Source organism: Mytilus edulis, chromosome 8 (genome assembly GCF_963676685.1).
Source record: "Mytilus edulis chromosome 8, xbMytEdul2.2, whole genome shotgun sequence".
Classification (NCBI taxonomy): domain Eukaryota; kingdom Metazoa; phylum Mollusca; class Bivalvia; order Mytilida; family Mytilidae; genus Mytilus; species Mytilus edulis.
Window position 1 is genome coordinate 19,410,472 of NC_092351.1, and position 24,513 is coordinate 19,434,984.

The 24,513-nt window shown below is 30.5% G+C and overlaps 1 protein-coding gene across 5 annotated transcripts in view; it reads left to right on the forward strand.

The window, feature by feature from the left end:
- The window catches only part of LOC139485012 (protocadherin beta-13-like), a 75,898-nt gene extending 59,232 nt beyond the window's left edge, over positions 1–16,666 (forward strand). For 3 of the 5 annotated variants that reach the window (XM_071269104.1, XM_071269106.1, XM_071269105.1), the window contains 4 exons: positions 2,066–4,840; positions 11,951–12,133; positions 14,416–14,536; positions 14,932–16,666. In XM_071269104.1, coding sequence (XP_071125205.1) covers positions 2,225–4,840; positions 11,951–12,133; positions 14,416–14,536; positions 14,932–15,356 — 3,345 coding nt within the window. In that variant the 5' untranslated portion in view covers positions 2,066–2,224 and the 3' untranslated portion in view covers positions 15,357–16,666. Of the gene's footprint in view, positions 1–962; positions 1,128–2,065; positions 4,841–11,950; positions 12,134–14,415; positions 14,537–14,931 lie in introns of those variants that run through there. The other 2 variants (XM_071269107.1, XM_071269103.1) reach the window with 2 other exon arrangements.
- The last annotated feature ends 7,847 nt before the right edge of the window (positions 16,667–24,513 follow it).

The window sequence follows — 24,513 nt, forward strand, 5'->3', positions numbered from 1 at the left end:
CCAAAAAAAAGGGGGTCCAACCCCTGGATCCGCCACTGAGTAATAATTATCAGATGAAATTGAAAAAATAAATTTGCCTGTCTCCTGACTCATTGGAAAAAAGAGGGTTGGGTGTGAAAAAAAAATCATATATAAATAGTGGGCCTATTTGTAAGTACATGTATTTCAATAAACTTTACATACAATGATACATCGAAATGGTGTCATATTATTATTATATCATTGATATATTGAAATCATGTGATAGAAATCAAAGGGGAAATTTGTTCGCAAGGTTTTACTTTCATGGTTTTCAAGTCTTATTAATATCTTCCTTCAAGATAAAATTAAAGTTAGAGAATTTTTTTCACAATTTTATATTAATCGTTATAAATCCTTCTCGAAAAATTTCCAACTTAATAAGTATTGATCATTGATTATTATTTTATATATATATGGTATTTTATTTTCATATAAAAATGAAGGAAAAATAAAAGTACTTGTAATTTCAGGATTATGGTTTTAAATGCAAAAGCACTTGGTGTCACATCCGTTAATTTTTCACTTGGTGCACACGATAATTGGCTGAATTGTGTAGTTGTTTACTTCAGAAACCCACAATAATTGGCTTCCAGAGTTAAATTTTGTAATAGAATAATAATTTCGTAACTTTGAACATATGAAAACAGGTTGTTTGAGGACATATAACTAAATTGAGTAAGAAAACCCTTTTAAAAGCTGTCTAGTTAACTTTTAACAGCTTCTGTATGCTAGCTGTGAAATTCCTTGGTAGCAAATTTATTTCTTTAATTCATTACCTTGGTGTAGATTTCATTAGCACCTAGGCTATAAATCTACTTGGCTGTATTTTACCTTAGGGAAAAGTCTTAATCTTGATTGACAGTTGTTTCACACTTCTTTTTTAATTCTTTTTTCTGATTGGTAAATAATATTTTATGGGAGGAGCTAACTTGTTTTGAGCCAATGTGTACTGACTTTGTGGTTATAGTAGCAGAAAAGGTTGTGAATTAATTCTGATAGCAAGGACATATTTTTTCGTTTATATTTTCATGATAAAATTGTGTTTTTGTGCTTATTTTGAAAACAAAAGTCACTTTTACAGGAATATATACATGTTAATTAAATTGGTAAGTAACAATTAATCTCATTAACAAAGTAAATAAGGTTATTTATATGATATTTTTAGCCTATATTGTTTATTTCTACCTTGCGTGACACACATGTTGAACAATTTAAGTTACATTTAATGATAGTTAAAAGATAACTAAAAAGACATAATAGTTTAATTTGCTCCTAGTTGAACAAAAAATAGATTGAATATCATGGCGTGGAACATAATGTTTTGAAAAATTAGTTTGAAGATGTTGTATATAATAGGTGATCTGGGTACATTTGATTAATATATAAAAATATGTTTTAGTTTTTATATATTCATAAGTTATAAAGGGATGATATTAAATAGGACTGTTAGAATTACAAAAAGATAAAAGTTTTTAGTAAAATATTACTCCTATTGAATATGAAATAAAGATATATATTGCATTGTTTTGTTCATAATACAATTACCAGGAACTGAAGTATATTTTTTTTACTTAATATAAAGACAGTATACATATTTGTCATACAGTTTACCACCTATAACTGATAACTTTCAAATAATGAAAAACTAAAATATGAATTTTAGTCATATATTTAATAGTGCAAAAGAGTATAATAGCTTATACCTGTTGAAAAATTACTTTAAGAACTTGAATATTTTAGGAAGGTAAAAACCATTAGAATACAGTAGAAATTGAATTGTTCCAAGTTGTGTAATTGTACAAACTTAAAGTAAATGAAGTGTAGAATATATGTGTTGGCAGACTTTGTTTAACAATCTGTCTAAGTGTGAAATATATCAGTAATGTAAGAAAAATATTTTCTTTACTTCAAATTGGATTAATTACATATGGATAAACAAATAAGACTTCAACACACTATACTCAGTCAAACACTACTGGGTTTCCTGTTAGTGGTTAAATGTGTTTTAATACCATGTGTCAATATTTTTACATCTATTTTTCAGAGTGAAAGCAAGGCAGTAATAATATTTGAATTGAAGTAATAACAAGTTTTGATTGGAAGAAATTGGAAATTTGATAATCGACTATTAAAAAGATCATGAGAAAATAGAAGTCTGGAACCACTTAAGGGACTTGTAAAGTCTCGACAAAGTCACAGGAAGATGGAGAAGATATTAATTATCGGTTTCATGTTTTTACCAACATTGCAGTCACTGGTATATTACATAGACGAAGAAAGTGGTTCAAACAAATTCCTTGGAAATATTGCAACGGATACAAACTTAGAAAAATTGGTTAATAATTCTGACGATTTTAAAACAATACAATATAGCTTTCTTACTCAGGGACATTCGCATTCATCAAAATTCAAGATAAATGAAACAACAAGTGAAATCCGAACAAAAGAAAATTTAGACAGAGAAACAATCTGTGAATATTCCCCTTCATGTGTATTGTCGTTACAAGTTTCTGCCAAGTCGACATATGGAATATTTTTTGAAACATTTGACATTTTTGTTCATTTGAATGATATTAACGATAACACACCATATTTTCCATCATCAAGTGTTAATCTGTCTGTTTCCGAGGCTTCTCTTGTTGGAACAAAATTTACCATTAGTAGTGCAATTGATAAAGATAGTACTAACTTTTCTGTGATAGATTACCAGATCTCACCTCTCGGGTCTCCATTTAATGTTGAATTTTCTAAAAACCTTGATGGACAAACCACAACTGTATGGCTGAAAGTGATTAGAACATTGGACAGAGAAGTAAAAGACAGCTATAAAATTCAAATTTTGGCAAAAGATGGCGGCAACCCAGCAAAAATAGGCACTTTGGATGTAAATCTTGTTGTTGACGATGTCAATGATGAATCTCCTAAATTCAGTAAATCTTTGTACAATGTAACTTTGGCAGAAGATGTGGTTATTAATTCAACTATTGTAACTGTTTCAGCAACCGATTCTGATTCTGGTAAAAATGGAGAAGTTAGTTACAGATTTAGTGCAAGTCAAAACCAGGATATTCTATCAACTTTCTCAATAAATACTAAGACTGGAGATATCAAACTAATTAAGAAGTTACAATATGAACCAAGCGAGTCGTACAAAATGATCGTAGAAGCAGTTGATAATGGTGATCAGCCTTCTGTATCTCAAGTTTTCGTGCATGTAAATATTTTGGACTCTGGGAATAATCCACCTACAATTAACATTAACTTGTTATCAGATTCTGACATGGCTGAAGTGTCAGAATTTGCTAACATGGGAGCTGTTGTAGCCCATGTAAAAGTTGACGATGGTGACACTGGTCGAAATGGAATAGTCACATGTCAAATCCAGAACAATTTCTTCCAACTACAGCGCATGGAAGTAAAAGAGTACAAGGTCATAGTTCATCAACCACTGGACCGTGAGGCTAAACCAGAACATTTGGTTTCCGTATTCTGTAGCGATGTCGGAAGTCCACCATTAAACAGCTCCAAGAACTTTGTGGTTCAAGTTATTGATGAAAATGATCAGCCACCAGTATTCATGAAAACAACCTACACTGCAAGCATTGCTGAAAACAACAATTTCAATGATGTAATACTTCATGTTTCTGCTTCAGATCGGGATATTGGGGTAAATGCTGATGTCACATACAGACTTCATGCAGATTCAGGTCAAGACTTTACCATTGACAGTGCAACAGGACTTATTCGAGCCAACAACACATTTGACAGAGAAAAAATTGACCAATACAAATTTCGAGTGTTAGCGGTCGATAAAGGGAAACAACCCCTGAGTTCAACATGTACTGTTATCGTTAACATTGATGATGTAAATGACAATGATCCTAAATTTGACAAAGATGTCTATCATGCTCGTGTCCTTGAAAATCTTAAAGATTTCAATGTCACTTCATTGCACGCTACCGACCAAGACACTGATGTGAACGGAATTATAACTTACTCTTTAGCGAAATCTTCTGAAGGAGTACCATTCCAAGTAATGCCGTACGGAACAATTAAAACAACCAAACTTCTTAACAGAGAAGATCAGGATAGATATGCTTTCATGGTGGTGGCATTCGACCATGGTAATCCACCAAGAACCAGTACCGTCAATGTGATTGTTGATGTAGATGACCAGAACGACTATCACCCAATTATCATGTATCCTAATGCAACCAATGACACAGTTTTAGTTTCATATCAGTCACCTGTTAATTCTGTTGTAACGAAAATCAAAGCATTTGACCCAGATTTGGGACCTAATAGCGACTTGCTGTTTTCAATCAAATCACGGAATGACTCTGATATTTTCAATATAATCAGTACAACAGGTGAAGTGGTTGTGGTTCAGAGGATGACCATTCTCAACATGAATCTAAAATATTTCTTGGAGATAGCCGTATCTGACAAAGGACTACCAACATCTTTAACATCAACAAGAAAATTACACATTGTTGTGTCGTTACGGAATATTACCTCAGCCTCACCTATGGCACAAGAACAGCAGGACTATAGTATTGCCATTGCTATAACTGTTGTTGTGGTAACTATAGTATTAGCAGCCACAATTATCATTACCATATTCGTGATTCGTAGATTGGATAAACAGAAACGAATGTACCAGGAGACTGTGGTACCAGATCAGAATAAAAATCTGTTTTCCATCTCTTCTGACAAAGGTTCCCTGTACAGTCTACCAGGTGATAGATCATCCAGTCAGCATACAGAGTACAACCCTTCCCATGATGCCAACAGTGTAGCCAGTCAGAATACATATCAGGTAAATTTCTTTCTAAAAATGGGAGACAACTCTTGAAAAATATAAAATGATAGAGATATTAATTTAATCTGTCTAACTTGATCCTATTTCTCCATACATTTCTCTTACTTGAGCATGGAAGGTTATATTTATGTTTGTATAATTTACAATTCAAGGGTACATAATGCTTCTCAGATTTGGTCATTTCTTTTAAACGATCTCAAGGGTTTTAGAAAATAACCTTTTAATAGCAATTCTCAAGCAGAGTACAATTTCTAAATACTAAATAGGACTATACCAAGGTTATAAATATCAAATCACTTTTCACAACCCCTTGATATAGTACACCAAAAATAACATACTTCATGAAGAAAGACATTTTTCTTTTGCTTATTTTTTTCCCTCTGGGCAAAACACCAATTAGTGGTGGAATTAAGTCTCTTAAGTTATATCAACAAAGAGACATATTGTTATCTCTCTAAACATTGTCATTGATTTTTTGTATCTTGTGTGTTTGAAACTCGTTAATTTTCTGGGTAAGCTTTTCTGGTATGCATCCCTCATTAGAAGAGAAATGTCTTAAGAAGGATAAGAAATAGCGTGTGTATGTCAAATGAATTAACAACAAAGACTTAGTGACCAGAACTTATTTACTTTGTATGAGAACACGAACATCAAGCTGTTACAGAAAATTGTGACAAATTCTTAGTATAAAAGGATTTTCCATCATATAAATGTTAATACTTTATTTAAGGTGTGCTTCGGCTAAAAATACAAACAAAAAATAACATTAATATTATGTAAAGAAATTAAGATTCCTCTCATATCAATATGAATTTCATGTGTAAAAACAAATGTTATTTACTTTTAATGATTATCATGAAAATACCATGAAAAAAAATCATTTTCAGTTGCCTATTTGCAGTGAGACATTAGACCCCACAATATGCATGTATGATAAAACATTTGTTGGTCAGTGCTATGCGAGCCACAGTGTTCAACAGAAATAAAGCTCAATTAGATGCCAATTCTAACCAAGCTTGATTAATTTTTGTTTCACTATGTCAACCTTGTTAATTTTTATATTTTTTATGGCCGCTCTACCTTTTTAGATCTAGTATCGATACGGCCATCTTATTTGGACATGACCAATTTATTATTTCCATCAATAAAACTAGAATCAATTTGCTGTAAATAAATTTGATGCTAATGGGTACACTAAGTATAAAAAAAAAACGAAACTAAAAATTGTTAAAAAGTCCTGTTCACCAAAGTACATTAGTTGTTGAAAATTTCAACTAATAACCTTCTGTGGTACATATATTGTAATACTGCACTTATATGTAAACATTTTTAATAATTGATTGATTGATATATGACAAATTAAATATTCTATTGTTTTTTTTAAGTCAAACAAATTGTTACAATGTGGCGACTCAGTAAATAGTTGTGGGAATGACATGATATGATATTGTCAAAGTTGATTAACAACCTGAACTATCTAAATACCAGCATCTAAATTTCTGAAGCATGAACAAAACTGGCCCATTCATTTCCTATTGCTTTGAAACAAATGTGGTTCGAACACAGGTTTAAATTAGTTTGAAGTTTTGTTTTAAATTTTTTATAATTGCTTATGTCAGAATATAGCCATTTAAGTTTCCTTGATGTATTTTCATTTTAAATGATTTGAAAGCTTGTCTACATGTAAGAAGAATTTGTAAAATAACCAACTTCTAACCTTTGCTTTTCAATGATATTACAAGCATTTATACATTTATTCAATCAGATATTTTGTTCTATTTTCATGACTTTACCATTGTTTACCAGTGGCTTACAGTCTTCACACTGAGTGGCAGCCCTGGCAGCCCAGACTTGTAAAATTGCTCTTGGGCCTGTAAAAATCATATCTACAGGCCAACAGAATCTAATTAAAAAAATTCAAAAATTGAGCTCCGGGCCTGTAGATTTAACAGTTCATCGTGAAGACTGGGCTTAGGAATCTTGGTGTGATAAAGTACTTTGAGTTTTGAAATCAGAGTTGGATATAGATATATACTTTTCTTAGCCATTTATAAGTTTTCCTGAATAATTTTTTATTTTTAAAAATGAAATAGGGTTTCTTGAAACTGAAGAATATATATGTATAAAAGGTCACAGAAAAGTGCTCACATACAAAAATATTCATGACAAGAATAGCTTGTGATACCATTTAACCAAATAAGTTTGAAAATATTGTACCTTTTGCATTCACAACTGGGGTGTTTAAAATACTCTTTACTTTTTAAATTTGCTAAGTAATGGTAGGAGGAGAATCATTTTGAGAGATTGTTTACTTTTTAAAATGTCAACTTTAAATGAACAAGAGTATATCTGTTCACTAGATTTTTTGGCTACAAAAATTTCCTTAATTTTATAATATGGTCTTCAAAATTATATGTTTGATTTTCAATGCAGTTTGATTTTGGAGACTTATGTTTACAAATAATAATATGCTTTATAAGAAGTCAGATTTTGAATTAGGTAACTTCAAAAGATAAAATTAAATGTTTTCTTCCTTAAAAAAAGACGATACTCAGTGTTGCTGTGCTAGAGACTAGTAGGAGGCATTGATCATTTCTGTTAGTAAACATTCCCGCTGAGCAATGGAAAATGTCAAACTGTTTGACACCCTATTAAACATTTATTCTGCAAAATCACTTCTTTAAATCCCTCAACAAGTTCTCTTTGTAAAACATACTTAGTATGTTTACTTTTTCAATCACGAAGTCAAACTAATTTATCGCAGTGCAAACATCTTCAGCGTTTCAAGGTTCCGAGGCACACAAACAGCAGTGTGTGTATTGCGTAGATGAATAGAAATCAATTTCTGACTAATTGATATATATAACTTGATTATTTACATTGATAGAGTTAATTAATGGTCACATCTGTGACAACTCCCTACTTGACTAGACTCTAGTTTCAGTTTTGGAAACAACTGGAATTTTCCGTCCTATATACCATTACAGGGTTAATGTATTAAATATTGCTGTTTTTATGCACAGCTTGAATGTATGTACAGTATAGGAGCAATCAAAAACGGAAAACACTATAACAAACAAAAAATGACAGACAGACAGACATCATACAAAAATCAACACAAAAAACAAGAGAACTTAGGTGGTCTTAAAGTTACACAGGTCTTGTAAAATTCTCAAACATTTATATAGCATTTTTGTGGATGTCAGTTGTTTGTTATATAGTTTCTGAATTTACAAATTATTATGAGTTGTGTACATTCAGACTTTTGTCATGACCGATATTTAAGTGTAGTTTTGCACCATGCACATAACTTAATAGATCATGATTGTGCCATTCCATGATACTAAGAGTGCAAGAAAATAAGTGTTGGCACTCAGAAAAAAAATTGTTTCTTAAGTGAAGTGGCCATTATGATAAAAAAACAGAAAAATCATTTCTTACTTTTGATGACAAATAGGAAAAAAGGAGAACAATTATACAAATAGTTACCTTGTTTCATATTCATAACTGTCATAAGATGATAATCTCAAAACATGAAATTTATGTTTTGTACTGGAAGCTAAAAGTGTATTGTCTTATTCATGATACTTTTTAAATTGAAAATTGGGCAAATAAATAGAATGTTACAAAAATGTACTCTAAATACATGTGGCATGTTTTACTACCTGTCAAAATTACATTTAATATGAATTATGATAATTAATGCTCAGAAAAAAATAAAAAAAGTTAAAATGTATCCAAGATGGTTTTTAAAAATATCGTCTAGTATGTGTATGACCATAAGGCATTAGCGTTGTTTTGCTGATTTTTATGGTTGAAGTCTTAGTCTAGGTCAAAGTGAAATTACTCGTAAATATCATATAAAGATAATCTAGATAATAACTGAAAAAGGTTTTAAAACTGTATAAATATGCTCAAAGGATAAAAGGACAAAAGAATAAGATATTTATTATTTTACTGAAATAAAAGACGAGTTTTCTAAAACTGTTAGCCTATCAAACCTATCATCTTTTAGTTCTTTATAAATTTAACGGTCAAAATCAGGTAAAAGTTGAAATTTGAGGAATATAATTTATACTTTTGGTTATAGAAATTAAAAGTTTTAACTTTAAATAATTAGAAAAAGAGGCCCAGAAAACTTCTGAATTTCGACAAATTATTTTTTTCTGTTCAGATCTTTTCCTTTGCTTATAAATTCGGTTTACCTGATTAAAAGGAGAGAAACTTTTTAAACATTTTGAGACAGAAATTAAAAAGTATAAGTTTCAATACAGTAATTATGTGAAAATATTTGATTTCAAGATAACTTTCATGATTTCATCTCTGATAAAAAGTGTCCTCGTAAACAGGGTTATGATATGGAGTCACTTGTTCATTTACAAATAAATTATGACAATAGTCAAACTTCACATAAGAATTTGCTGCACAATAACTTTTTGTTTGTAAGATTTAGCTGAAAATTTGCTGCATTGTACTTTTTGACATAGATATCAGATTGTAAGAATTTTTAAACAGAATATTTAAATATAGAAATATAATGAAAAAATGAAATTAATGTAGATTTTTTGATAACTTTTTGAGTGGCAGTATAATTGAAAACTTTCATCCTAGTTATATGAAAATAAATGTGTTTGTCAGAGATTTTGATACTGTTACAACTTTTGATTTATTTATTATGTCATTTTACAATCAAATTTCAAAATTATTATTAACTTACACCTTTGTCAGTAAATTGTAATTGTTCAAATTTAAAAGTGTTACACTTTATAAAAATGTTCCCATGTCCCAAACATAATTACATTTTCAAAAGTAAAACTTGTTAAAAAGTATAAATTCAAATCAGTTTGTTAAATTATAAAAAACAGACATGTAAATGTAAATTCCAAAGTAGGAAGACATCCCTATCAATACTTTGCTTTATTTATGCAACATTGTATTTTGAGCTGAAGACTTGGATTGAGGACTACAAATTTCATGAAAAACAATAAGAGGTCCAAATATCTCAAATTGTTGGTGCCTTTGAAGTGTAAAATAAGATTCTAGTTAGTTTGCTTGTTTGTGCTGATAGGTTTCTGTCTCAGTTTTGTATTCCTTTTATTCATATCTATGAATCTTAGTTCTAGCTATTTAATCCGACTTTTCATAACCAAAATTGAGATTTTCTTTACTTATAAAAGAAGTTTAAGTCCAGTGTACATTGACAATATAAATTCTAAATCCATAACAACTTTTTCAGATGGTCAATTATTGTACTCAATAATATCGTTTAATAATCAAATATGGGGGAATATATCAGTTTTGTCACCGAAAAAGAATTTAATTTTACAAATTAAACTCATGAAAGGTTCAAATAAACTTTCGATAAGCAAGTTTATTTCTTTGCACTCATTGTTCAAAGCGATGCATAAGTCCTTATTGTGTTTTTATCCTAATCCCCTTTTGTGAAATGGACAAGTAATTTGAATTGTACCGAGTTTCACAGTTTTGCCTATCGTATGAATAATACTGGATTAAGCCGTGAATAATTGCTTGTTTGTGTGAGACTATATTAAAGGATATTTGTCTCATTACAAAGCATTATGGTATAGGGTGTAGCTCCGCAGGGATATCTGTTTAACGAACAGATCCAAATGAACATGCCACTGTGATCTGGGGCCGACGGAACTTAATACAGGTGGATCAGTGTCAAATAGATTAAAATCTCAAATTGTAACTAAATTCTTTCTTTTCATGATAGTAAAGGCCTTGCTAATGAACCTACTCACTCTATTATTTGGTATTGTTAATTTCAATTGGATGAAATACAGAATCTTTAAATTTTTAAATTGTGGCTATTATCAAAAAAAAGTTTGTGTCTAGTAATTTAAATTTCAAATGAAGATGTCTGTATACATTTAATTGGAATTTTTAATGATTTTCTTTTCAAGGGAAAGGAACAAAGTTAAGGTTTTTACTAATCTGAACAAGCCCTGCCAGTTTACAAATGTTTAGCCATGTCAAATTTTATTTCTTATAAATATTTAAAAAAGTGTTGAGGTATTTAAATTTCTGAAAAATGCAAGTATGACCAAAAAAAAGTATTATGCATAAAATAAGTATTTAATAAAGTTAGATAAAAAGGGCACTGTAATTTAGATCATTGGTAAATTAAGGAAAATTTTACTGCATATCTTTAATATTCAGTTTTACATGTTATATGCTATATAATCTGACAGTCTGAAATCACAAAAGATTTACAACAGAAGATAGCAGTTCTGTCCTTGGAGACAATCTTAGTTTGTCTCCTAGTTATATATTCAGCCAGCAGACAATTAGATTACAAGTCACTGAATATTGAGTCATATTTAATATTCAGGTGTATTTGTAGATAATGGATGGAAAATATCGATTCTTGTGAAAAATAAAGGAAAAATTGTCATTTTGATGTATTGGGCATTATATAATTATATTGTATTAGGGAAAACTGATTGGTTGTTGAGAATCACATTGTGCTTCAATCTTTCATTCTATTACTTTTGATATGGCGACAATGGGTTGAGTAATTGCCTTTTGATGGGATATCAGTTCCTCAATTTATTTTGAAATGAAATATAGAAATTCTTATATATAGCAAATTAGCCATGTATCTTTACGAATGCTACATCCAAATATTAATAAGAATTACAACATAAGCCAATCAGGTGTTATTCAACTTTATTGTGGCTTAAGTGCATTGACACATTTAGTTACAATTGTATGTGTTTAAGGTGTTAATAAAGTAATTTATATATGTTGATATGCATTCCTACAAAACTGAATAGAAAAGTTCATGAGAAAAACAGTACATGCCATTGATGTTTTCACCCTTTTTACTTGCCCTTAATAAATCAGATCATAATAAATTTTAAGAAAGGACTGCACTCAAATTGATATTTTCTTCAGTTTATTGACACATGTCTTATTTATACTGTAATCAAGTTTTGAGAGTGCTAAGATATTTGAGGAAAACAAAGCCACAGAAATCATTCAACTGGTTGGTATAACCAGGACATAGGAAAAAGTGTGTGCACATTCATTGTATTTTTCTTAAGAAACTCCAAATTAACCGTGTCTTTATTTTATTTGTAGAGACCTCAATCTGTAGCAGACATAAGCCATGATGAGAGCCGAGACAAAATTGGGGGATATTCAAGAGCTATTTCTCCGAACAGTGATGTGAGACAATCAGAACTTACACGACTTGCTTCCATCAGATTACACCAGCAGTTTGCTCAATCACATGACAAACCATGGACCAATCAGCATTCAGAGGTAAAAACTTTTTTTTTTAAATCTGTAATTTCTAAGGAATAAATATAACAGCTCTTAAAGACCCTTCAGATTCAATGATGAAAGATGTTAGTATCAATCTTGGTAAAACTTTTAAGGGCAGTCACGGGTACTCATTTCTTCTCAATCTTTTAAAGCAATTTTTTAAAATTAAAGATAAACTTTTTTTTAAATAAGTTGAATTGGTTTAAATCAGTTACACCTTGACTTTCAGTATGTATCTCGGTTTAAAACTAGTTGCACTTTCAATATTTTAAATTGTAGTATTTTACGAAAGAATTTATTGAAAAGAAAACCAAATAACTATTATTTTCAAATGCCCTCAGATTAACCTTACTACCTTTGGATCACAATACTTTCTAACAGATCAATTTTTCGATGAAATGAATTTTTTGGGCGGATAAATACATGATAATGCGCTATCAGGGGCAATCTTCCGATCTAAATTTCTTTTGAGATATGAATTTACCTATATATTTTGGATAAAAGGAAGATTATTTTGTTGGGATTTATATTAAATTTTTAGACATATATCATGTGAAGGCATTTATTTAGAAATTTTGTGATCAAATGAATATGCAGAGTATCCATTGTACTCAGAGACTCGGAGACTAGATATTAAATTTCCATCTCTATATTGGAGAAATTAGTTACGATACATTGAAGCATGAAAATAGGTATTGTCAGTAGGGGTCATATCAATTTTAGGTCACACTTTCTAGCATGTTGTTCTTTTCTAAAAACTTGAGCTAAAAAAAAGTCTGCAAAAATGTTTTGAAATAAATGAAATTTTTGGTATTGTCAATGCTTTAAAAAGAAAACACAAAAAATACTGATTATCTTAAATTTTGTCAAACAATATTACCTAGAATAATTTCTAATGCATTCAATTTTTTTTTCAATTTTGTCTGTGCAAGAAAAATTGCGGGAGCTTTAGGCAAAGATTTGATAGAAAAATTTATAATAATGACCTGATTTTATAAGGTCAGTGAAAAGTTATATTTACCAGTATGATGCTTGATTTACCAATTCAAATATACAATATTATTATTTTAAGATTAAATTATCCAAGTTTAAGCAGGTGTGAGCAAAATGAGTTTTTCTTTCAAAAAGAAATAAAGCCTTCATTTGGAAACTGTTACAGGTTTTATGTAACTAAAATCCATTTGAAAATGTATCAACAAGGACAAACAAGACCCATAATAAAGATTTAAATTTGATTCAGAAACAAAAGATCTTCATGAATTAATTTCATGCCGTGTGATTTTGTTAAGTGGCATATACGGGCATGAATAAACAGTTTTACACTTGTCTAAGAGGTAAAGAAATTGGATTGTTTGATTTTGGAAACAACTTTAAATAATTTTTGAACTGGAAAAACGGATAAATGTTGATTGTTTGAAATCATTGCCAATTAAAACAGCACACAATCACAAGTTTAGGATTATCAGTACTAATCAAAGCTTTGATCAAACTGTTTACGAAAGATTGTAGAACAGAGTTATGGACGGTCACTTCCTAGAACCAAAAAGATTTTTTATCTGTGAAAAGATTTTGGATTTAACTTTATAAATAGTTAACAAAAGGGCTATGTTTACAATGATACTATATGGTGTGGAAAAATTGATAAATCTTATTTATAGGGAAGATAATATCGAAAGTAGTGGTCTAAATGAAAGAAAATTGAATATTAGTGAAATATAAAAAGTCTAATATCCATTAAACAGTGAGAAATTTGACAGGGTGAAAAATATTTTTTAGCCATATCTCAAAGTTTTGACTATTAATTGTGAATAAATTGATGTAAATCTGAGTGAATTTATTCTTAGGCACAACATATATTTTACATTTTGTCATAAATTACACATTAATAATTTTATGTGGTCAGTTTTATAAAAATTAATTCATATCTTCATGCAAGCATCAACAAATAAAATATTAATGGATTTTTCATAACCAGCAGCTCATGACTGTTTTCATGAAATGGTCATTTGTCTGAAAAATCCTGGAATACTTTATAAAAAAAACTACTGGTTAAGGTTATTGTAAAAAAAGTCTTTCATATGTAGTAAAAATTTAACCAGTTCAAAGATTTGAGCATTTGCATAACTTTTGGGTCAATAATTACAATTGCTATATTTTTTACTGTACAATATACAGTAAAAAAAGTTTAAGATTTCTTTGCCAATTTGTCAAACAAGTAAAAAGTTTTGTGAATATCAGGTTGTCAGCTAGTTTATACTAATGTTTCTTTTCTATTTCAGCATCCAGTCAGGAGACCTGGAGATAACCATAGTGACACATCAGGGGAGACAATTCCTAGTGATAGCGGGCGAGGGAGCCTAGATGATGACCATCATAATTTGTCCAAATCACACCAATCAGGTAAATATAGAAGTGTTTTTTAAAAGAAAGTTTTTTTTATTAAAATTAACAGTGATTGAATTTGTAATAAATGCCCAAAAGAATGTGTCAAAGTTTGTGACAAAATGGACTACGTTTAGACTTGAGAAAATCAAATCTTAATTTTGCTCTTTGATGAGATGTCAGTGTTAATCTGTTTTTATCCACTTATGACATGATTGATTTGAAAATAATAAAAAAAAAAAAAAAAAAGAATTAAAATAAAGTTAAAAATGAAACACAAAGCAAGTGAAAATAATTTTTTTTTTAAAAGTCTTCATTATTTGATCTATATTTTAGAGCAAAATTTGTCATTTAGACTAGTGCTTTAATCTACTGGCTTATAAATGTTTATAAAGTATTTTCTTTATTTCCAGAAGACTTCAGAAAATATTTACTACACCCAACAGGTCAGCAAGGCAGAAGAGGGACTCCACCTCACAAACAAAATATATCAAATCCATCTCATATTCCATATACTGTAAATAAACTGGGGCCATCAACCCCACATAAACAGACAAACATCAGTAGTCCACGAGATCCACCAAATCATCCATTTTATGAAAACATTAATCCACATCATCAAAATCGTCATATTCCATACACAGGGAGAGATCACATTTCATACGGACATTTCCAGAAAGGATTGCATCAGCGACCATATTTAGATGAGACAATGGACAGTGTAAACACGGGTTATGATGACGACGATAATACAACCACGTCTGGAAGTTACACAATTGATGCTGACGACTTTCCTACGGAAGTGAAGTTTGATAAAATCCAAGATGTGATTGTTTAATCGATGATTTTGATTGGACAATGTGGTGCTCCTCTAGTCATTTTTATACTCATTTTGCAAATTGATTTAACTGTTCAAAAATGATTTTAAAAAGTGCTGTTATTTTATATATATGAACTCTTAAGTATTATATATTAATTGCTATGAAGTTATTTCATATATATTTTTGTTATGTATCAAGTTATCATTTTATTGAGAGAAATGGTAAAAATGTGTTTGGCTTAAAACTTGAGCTTTCTTAAAAGGCGATTCCTAATGTCTTGAAAATAGAACATATAAAATATGTTTGAAATTTAGACCTAACAATTTGGGTAGTTTTTTTTCAAAGTAATCTTAATGAAAAGTACAAAAAGACATTCAATTGTTGTTAACAACAGAAATAAAGTATTGATGTGTGTGTATATTGGCATATCTGAAGATCATTGCTAACCGTTTTATTTCAATATTCATATTCACACAAGGTAGATAATCAAATAAAAGTTGCAGTCAAGGGTCAATTTTACATATCCTTTTTGGGGTGGTAGGTTGTCAATTAACCCATCCTATACAGGACAGTGAGGCATTACATATAGATAGATGTATTTATAAACATATATTTAACATGAATTTGTTTATGCACTCTTATGGGTTTAAATTAAATTCTTATGAATACTTAAATTGTTCTTGAAAGATAAGTGACATATAAGTGCATCTCAGATTGCTTTAATTATCCCCCTTTAAAACAAGACATGTGTAACACTTCTATTGTTCAAATTATCTCCCTTTAAAACAAGACATGTGTAACACTTCTATTGTTCAAATTATCTCCCTTTAAAACAAGACATGTGTAACACTTCTATTGTTCAAATTATCTCCCTTTAAAACAAGCCATGTGTTACACTTCTATTGTTCAAATTATATCTCTTTAAAACAAGACATGTGTAACACTTCTATTGTTCAAATGATCTCCCTTTAAAACAAGAACTGTGTAACACTTCTATTGTTCATTATCTATAAAAAAAAAAAAAAAAAACCTAATACATGTTTCTATAAAAACTATTGTAATGACCTTTATAATGACTGCTGCTCTTTTGTTTTTCTAAATGATCTCAAGAGTAAAATATATATTTTTGCAATTTATAGACAATATAAAATTATGACAATATTTTCATCAAAGTAAGACGACAATTTATATAACATGTATAGATATCTTGTAATGTCAGGTCGTACTAAGCCTAAAGTTGTTATTATTTTTGATACCTTGCTTTTACTGTTGCTTTATAAAAAAACATTATTGATATTGTTAATGAATAAATATTTTATATACCCTACACAATTTGATTTTTTATCACAAATCCTTGTCAATGAGTTATTGGACATGAAAAAATGACATTCTGTTTTGTACAACATAAAATTGAGAATGGAAATAAGGAATGTGTCAAAGAGACAACAACCCAATATGTCAAAGAGACAACAACCCAATGTGTCAAAGAGACAACAACCCAACCAAAGGGTAGATAATAGCCTCAGTCCACAAATGGGTTTTCAACACAGCCAGAACATCCCACAGCCAGAGGCAGGGTTTCAAACATATAAACAAGATCTCTGATAATATATGTTCCTGTTCGAGCATTTTGCCTTTGATCAACATTTTAATAAAAGGAAAATAGAGTATACATATACATCATTAAGACAGCAACCCAATGACAAACATAACCTAAACACATTAGATGGTAAATTTACAAAATCATATACAATTAAATGTTGTTTGTTCAAAATGTTTGAGCTGATGTGAGTGATCAGAGAAATGAAAAAAAATTAGACTAAAAGTATTCCCCCATTCAGCACTTTGATACAGGATTGTAAAAAAATATCAAAAAATCTATAATTCTTTGACTGTTAGACATATATAATGCCCATGTATTAGAAAAAGCATACTGTGATTTAGTGTGTATTCATTCTGAAAAACCATAACCACATAAATGGAAAATGTTCCAGGATTTGGGGATAATTCATAAAAAGTTTAAGGAAGAAAAGTATGAGGTGTACTAGGAACAAACAATTGAATCTATCAAAATAGCACAAACAAATGTTGAAAGTTACACTAATAAAATAAAATGTTGACATGTTATTTTAGAAAATATGATCATGCAACTGTTGACATTAAAATGGCAATATTGAAACATGTAAACAAGGCAAAATGCTCAAAGCAAATGTTTCCATAACTGAAGGTGCAAGGCCAAATAACCACCATGGATATGAGAAATGCCAATGGTTGTATAACTGCATACCAAATACAATCAACCTGTCATAAGTGGTCCCTGTAAACGTATCTTTTAAAAGTATCTTAACACACACACTTTAAATTTGTATACTATGAAACACAATATAGTCCAAAGAAATGACAGGTGACAGAGCCAAATAATTTCAATGGAAATGAGTTACATGTACTAACGCTAATATCTCTCCATATCATTGACCTTGACATGTGGTCCCCATTTAGCTGACATAATCATAAACTAACAAAGCAAAAGTTTCAGTCAAAAGGCCATGACTGAGGTGGCAGAGCCAAATAATCTAATGTACCAAAGCTAATAAATCTGCATACCAAATATTCTTGACCTTCGACTAGTAGTGCCCCTTTAGCTGACATAATCACACAAACTTGTAAATGTTTACAGAGCAGAAGTTTCAAAGTCTATAGACCATGCACGACAAAGGGAACTGGAACAACAAATCTCCAAGGAAATGAGATGTGACAATGCTTATACATTTGCATTTCAAATATCATTGACCTTCCACCAGTGGTTCCTTCACATTAGAACTAATCGCCAACTTATAAAGTTGTATGGAAATTGGGAATATGTCAAAGAGACAACAACCCGACCAAAGAGCAGATAATAGCTGAAGGTCACCAATGGGTCTTCATGCAGCGAGCAAAATCCTGCACCCGTAGATAGGCATCAGCTGGCCCCTAACTAAAATACAAACTTGTTCATGTTAATTAAGCAAAAGTTGAAAAGACAATAGACCATAACTAAGGGAGCTGGGCCAAACAATATTCATGGAAATGAAATGTGATAATGCTAATACGTCTGCATGACAAATATGACACACCAGTGTTTCCTCTCTATAGATGACACACAGAAAAAAAATCATATATACCTTAATATGACACGTGTTATATTAAAGGTATATAGGTTTTTTTTTCTCTGAGATAAGTGCCTGTGAGATGACATAATCACAAACTTGTTCATGTCTTCTATTAAAGGCAAAAACATAAATAATATAGAATAATGGGATGCTAAAGTGTAACAAAAAAAAATGACTTTTATTTAGAATAGTCAGAGTACAGTGGCGTAAAAAATCTAAAGAATAGTGAAGAACACCACACCCAGACCCTCACCATGAATACAAATTTCAGAGAAACAAAATGGCAAAGGTAAAAAATTTCAAAACCTAAAAATCCTTGTCACATTCACATCATATATGACCCTGTTCTTCATTGGAATAATTCTGAACGATATATGATGCAATTTATTCATTAGAATTTTAGAGATTTGACTTCAATAGGTTATCATTTCTAGCTTTATGATATATGATAGGGAGACGAAGCATAAGATGAAATATATTACAAGGTTGCTGATTGATTCACAAGTATCTTAAACTATTCAGATGTCGATTTTTTTTTCAGCCGCAATTAAATGCATAATATTTAGCCAAATATATTTATCTTTTCATGAAAATGTGTAAGCATGATAGCTGTAGACATATATTTAAAAAATATATGATAGGGTGTTTATTTTTGTTGTTCAAACGTTTTGATGCTCGGTGTCGCAGCTGCTCTCCTCTATCACAAAAGTCTGCATAACAGATCTTCGAGGTGACATAATTGTATAGTATCATTTTGTCTATTTCATAAATAAGAGAGACGTCTCATCTCAAATACTGCTCAAACAAGATTATGAGCAAAATTTTTCAAATTCAGCGTCGTTATCACAAATAGGTTAGAATCCCAGTTGCATTGCCTACTTAGTATACCAGCTTCATGTGTTCTATAATTACCAAAGTGTGATGTTGATGCTTTGATGTGTCTTTTTCAAACAAAAATAATATCTTTTCTTATGATTATTCCAGCAGCAAAAGTTGTGCATGCATATCTAAAGAATACAATTGTCTTTAATAATAACCATTTTAACCGGTTACTTTTCTTCTAGAAATCGTTAACACATACTTCGTCTGAATATAAAAAATAAACAACTTGCAAAGTAACGAACATGCATAAAACCAGACTAACAATTTTAAAATTCAAGGTTAATATTTATTAGTTATGTCCTATTTACCGGAATATGACCACCCATTTTATCATTCTGGTCCATTATCTATTAAAATTACATGTATTTAAATTTCACTTTAACCATTAAATATTGATTAATACCATAATTATTAAAAAATGCCGGATAAATATTACAAAAAGTTGTAAATATAAGAGTGCGGACACTTACATTAGATAGAAATTGATATTGACGGAGCATGACACGACATGAGGAGATAGACTTAAAGAATATTCATCATCTAAACATTCGCTGTTGTCATATTTTGGCCTTTGAAATGTGATCTGGTCGCCATTCTTCAGCACGAGGACGGAAAATTATTCATTCTGTACCAAGCGAATGTCAAATAAAAAAATGATAATCCTTTAAATTCCTCTTTTAGAATGCTTAAAGTAAATAATTGTTTTTAAAAATGTTCCTAAGACTACAAAGTTAAATACTGTACAAAATAAGCATCTAAATAATCTGTTAGATTTATACTTTCATTTAATTCAAACAAACAAACAAAAAAGTAATGGTGTGCAAATAATCTCACTCTGGTCTTATCGTCCAAATTTTACCATACAAGTTCAATTCCTGTTAAATGTGACTGAGTTTTCTAATATTGTACAGTGGAATCAAAATAAAAAGTTATTAGTAACAACAATCATTGTTTACACACCATAAATGAACATTTTAGGAATAAAAGTAAGTTCCTATACATTTAGTTGATCTTAAATGCATCCAATATTAAGACTTTTTAAATGGTATTCACATCAACTTTTTCATAAATGTAAATTAAGGGTACGGGTAAATGAGACAGAATTAAACTATACGAACCAAATAATTAAAAGTCATCTACTAAATATACTTCATATCGGAGCGGTGAAAAAAAAAACTCGTTGGTCTACCTTATATATGTGCTGGTCAGCATGCTTCATCAATATGAGGGTCGCACTAAGTACATGTGTACCCAGAATATGTATCTTTACTTATTTTCATTCCTCAAAAAGTGTTCACATAAAATTCAGGTTGGACAACTAATTATTGTAGCAACTCAGCGACACGTATATAAACAAAACTGACTGACTATGTAGCTGGAAAAACCGAACGCCATATAAGTTTACTTGAGAAAGCAGATATTTATTTGGATGTGGTGTGGACTGAGGGTGTGAATGTGGATGTGCATATGCAATGTTGAATATTATGTTGCTCCTATCCTCTAAACTGTGAATACCTCGGTGACTACACTGTAACTTTGAATATGTATATATAAAAGGAAGGTTTTGCAATTACAATTATAAATAAAAGACTATGTATAAACAGATTTATAAAAACCAAGTGTTGGTATAGGAAGATGTGGTATGAGTGCCAATGAGACAACTCTCCATCCAAGTCACAAATTATAAAAGTAAACCATTATGGGTCAAGGTACGGTCTTCAGCACGGAGCATTGCTCTCACCAAGTGTTGATCTGCCATGGAAGTATTATATTAACGTCTTACGTCCATGCTCTGACGTAGGTTGCTAGTGTTTACCTTTTCTGTGAACGACCACTTTGAGCATGGAATTGACATAATTATGTGTCCACAAAAGTAAATAAAAAACACCAAAAAAATACATAGAAAATGACATATTTTATTCAATTACCTATGTTGATATTTTCAGGTTTTATTTTATTTGTTGATTTGAATTTCAATTTGGGTCAGATTAATTCATGCGATATTCGGACTAAAAGTAAAAATCCCTACTTAAGAAAAAGATTTGTAAGCGTTTCCCCATGGAGTCAAGATTATACCGCCTTGGCTTTCACTAATTGGTGTGTTGGTCATTGTTTAAACCTTGTCCTGGGTTAAGAGCCTTTTGATACTAAATATTAATCCATGTTTTCGATTTTAAATCTTAAGTAATAATTTTATTTCAATTTTGTTTGCGTGTAACACAAACTTGGCCCATGTTTATCAAACGATCATTACAGGAACATACGGTAATAGATATTAAATTGAAAAAGATAGCTGACTTGAATGTGATTTATATACACACAAATCAAAATACAATCCAAAACGGCTTCACTAAAATCAAATCCAAGAAACGGTAGCTGATAAGCCCTTTGCAAGCCCGACTTAAAAAATAAATCAATTAAATATAAATCTGGATAAGATAAAAAGCAAATGGAGTATGTAACAAAATACCGACCAAGGAGTAAAGGCCGGAATCGACCCTGGAAACACCATTCACCTTAAAACAAAAACTAAACATAAATCAGACCGTTAGTTTTTTCGTTTGAATTGTTTTACATTTTTCATTTCGGGGCCTTTTATATCTGACTATGCGGTACAGGCTTAACTCATTATTGCATGAAGGCTTGTCGGTGACCTATAGTTGTTAATTTCTGTGTCATTTGGCCCCTTGTGGAGATTTGTCTCATTGGCAATCATACCACATCTTCTTTTTTATACCTGTTTTCGCACAGTCAAAAATCGGTAAAGCATGTAGCTTACAGAAAGTATAACTTATATCAAAATAACAATAGAGCAACATAAATAGTGACAATAAAATAAAAACGTTTCACATCCTGAAGCCATGCATACTGACTTCAAGGAAAAAACTATCATGAAAATTCAAATCAGTGCTGATCTGTGTCATCCAGCAGTCACAATTTTCGTTTAGAAGGGCTATATATAATACTGAGTGAATTATTTTTTTCATTTTTTTTACGCTATGGATATTTTCAAATTATTCGAAGTAGCGCATATAAAAAAAAAGGTAGAAGAAACAAAACGGGGAACGTGAATCCAGTAAAACGAAAATCACAATATTAGCCAACACAAAATTGTTCAGTTCAGAAAAAAAATACTTCGCTCTCCGGACGATTAGGTATGAACACTAACAGGCGTTTTTGGAGTGAACCCCCCCCCTTTTTGTATATTTTATTTGAAAATATTTGTTCATATTTCAACTTATATTAACTTGGTTTTACTTGTTTAAGGTGTTCAAAGTCTTTTCAATGCGATTTAACAATATAGTAAAAAGATTTTTTTTTTCCTCTAACCGTATCTGAACATCTGTCTAAATCAGTAACCTGCTAATATATAATTCCTTTGAAGTGCAAAGGAGAAGGTTCAGTAAGACCCCTTTTTGGCCCCAAAATATAGCAGTTTTACAAAATTGTGAAAATGTGCTTTAGATATTAACTGGAAAGTAGAATGCTTCTGCTACATAAATATGGGCTGTTTTTGACAATACAATGCACATATATCGAGAACTAGCATCATTCAGTCATGCTAAATTACTGAAATCTTCAAAATATTAGCATTTTAGTTAAATTTTAGACGGTTTTCGTCTTAAATGAAAGTGGCCGCATTCGTGTTCATTCATAATATTGAAATGTAAGTTGTATTTGATGATAATACATAACATATATAAAGGTTGAGGATGAACACGGATGCGGCCACTTTCATTTTTGACAAAAACCATCTAAAAAGTGACGTTTTTTGGCATAATTGATAGATTTTTCATATTTGAGCTTGAATCGGAGCGTTTTTAATGACTAAATCAGTTAAAATCTTTCAAATAAACTAATTGAATCAATTGAAATAGACACTTAAGTGTCTAAAATCTTTCGTTAGATGAACCTGAAATTTGAGGCCAAAATCGGCCCTTACCGGACCTACTCCTTTGGTATTGAAACTATAATATATACTTGATATGTTTAATATCTGTGATTATTTGAGAGAGGGCATTCGTCATTTCGTGGCACATCTTCATCAAGTATGGTGTATGGGAGATAACTCTAAAATATATCGTGGCCTTGAAATCGTTTTTTCGTTGGTACTACATTCTGTCCCCTTGGTTGAAAGGAATTTGATGATAAAAATCTCATATAACATCTGTCAGAAAAAGATACTTTGCTAATATTTGAAATTTCTGTATTGATATAATTTGTTCAATCCACAGGCGCTTGGGTATATGATACAGATTTTTTTTTAAATATTTTTTTTGTTGATACAATATTCAATTTTTTATATTTATGATCATTTATAATACGTATCTATCACTTCTGTGCATGTCTCACCTAGTTTCGAGTGATTTAAACGACTTAGAGAAAATACCAAATTTTACTATCCATACTAAGATTTTAGAAGTGATAGATACGTATTTATATAAATATAGAAATTGTATATTTTAATCAACAACAAAAAATATTTAAAAAAAATTCTGTATCATATACCCAAGCGCCTGTGATTCAATCTACAAAATACACAAATGTTATGGTCTGAGTTATATTTTATCATTTTCACTCTTCTTGTTAGATGTAATTTTATTTGTATCCATCTGATGAGTTTAGCATTTTTCAACTGATTTTTATAGTTTGTTCTTATGTTGTACTATTATACCACTGTTACGGGTTAGGAAGGGGGGGTGGGGGGTTGAGATCCCGCTATCATGTTAAACCCCGCCACATTCGGTACATGTATGTATGTGCCTGTCTCATGTCAGGAGCCTGAAATTCAGTGTCTTTTGTTGACGTGTTACATATAAGTTTACGTTCATTTTTTGTTCATTTAAAATTAGGCTGTTAGTTTTCTCGTTTGAATTGTTATACACTTGTCATTTCGGGTCTTTTTACAGCTGACTATGCGGGTGTGGGCTTTGCTCATTATTCTTGTTATTTTATCTTATCTTATACCGATTGAAAATGTTTACATGTAATAATTTATAGCGACCTGATTGATGTTTCGTTATATTTCAACATTCTCAGGCTTTTTTGTTTGTCAAATGATTATCTTAAAAGAGTAGATATCGGACTGTATTACTTTGATGTCGTATTCAAACTCTGGACATTAATAGTCTGAAATCGGCTT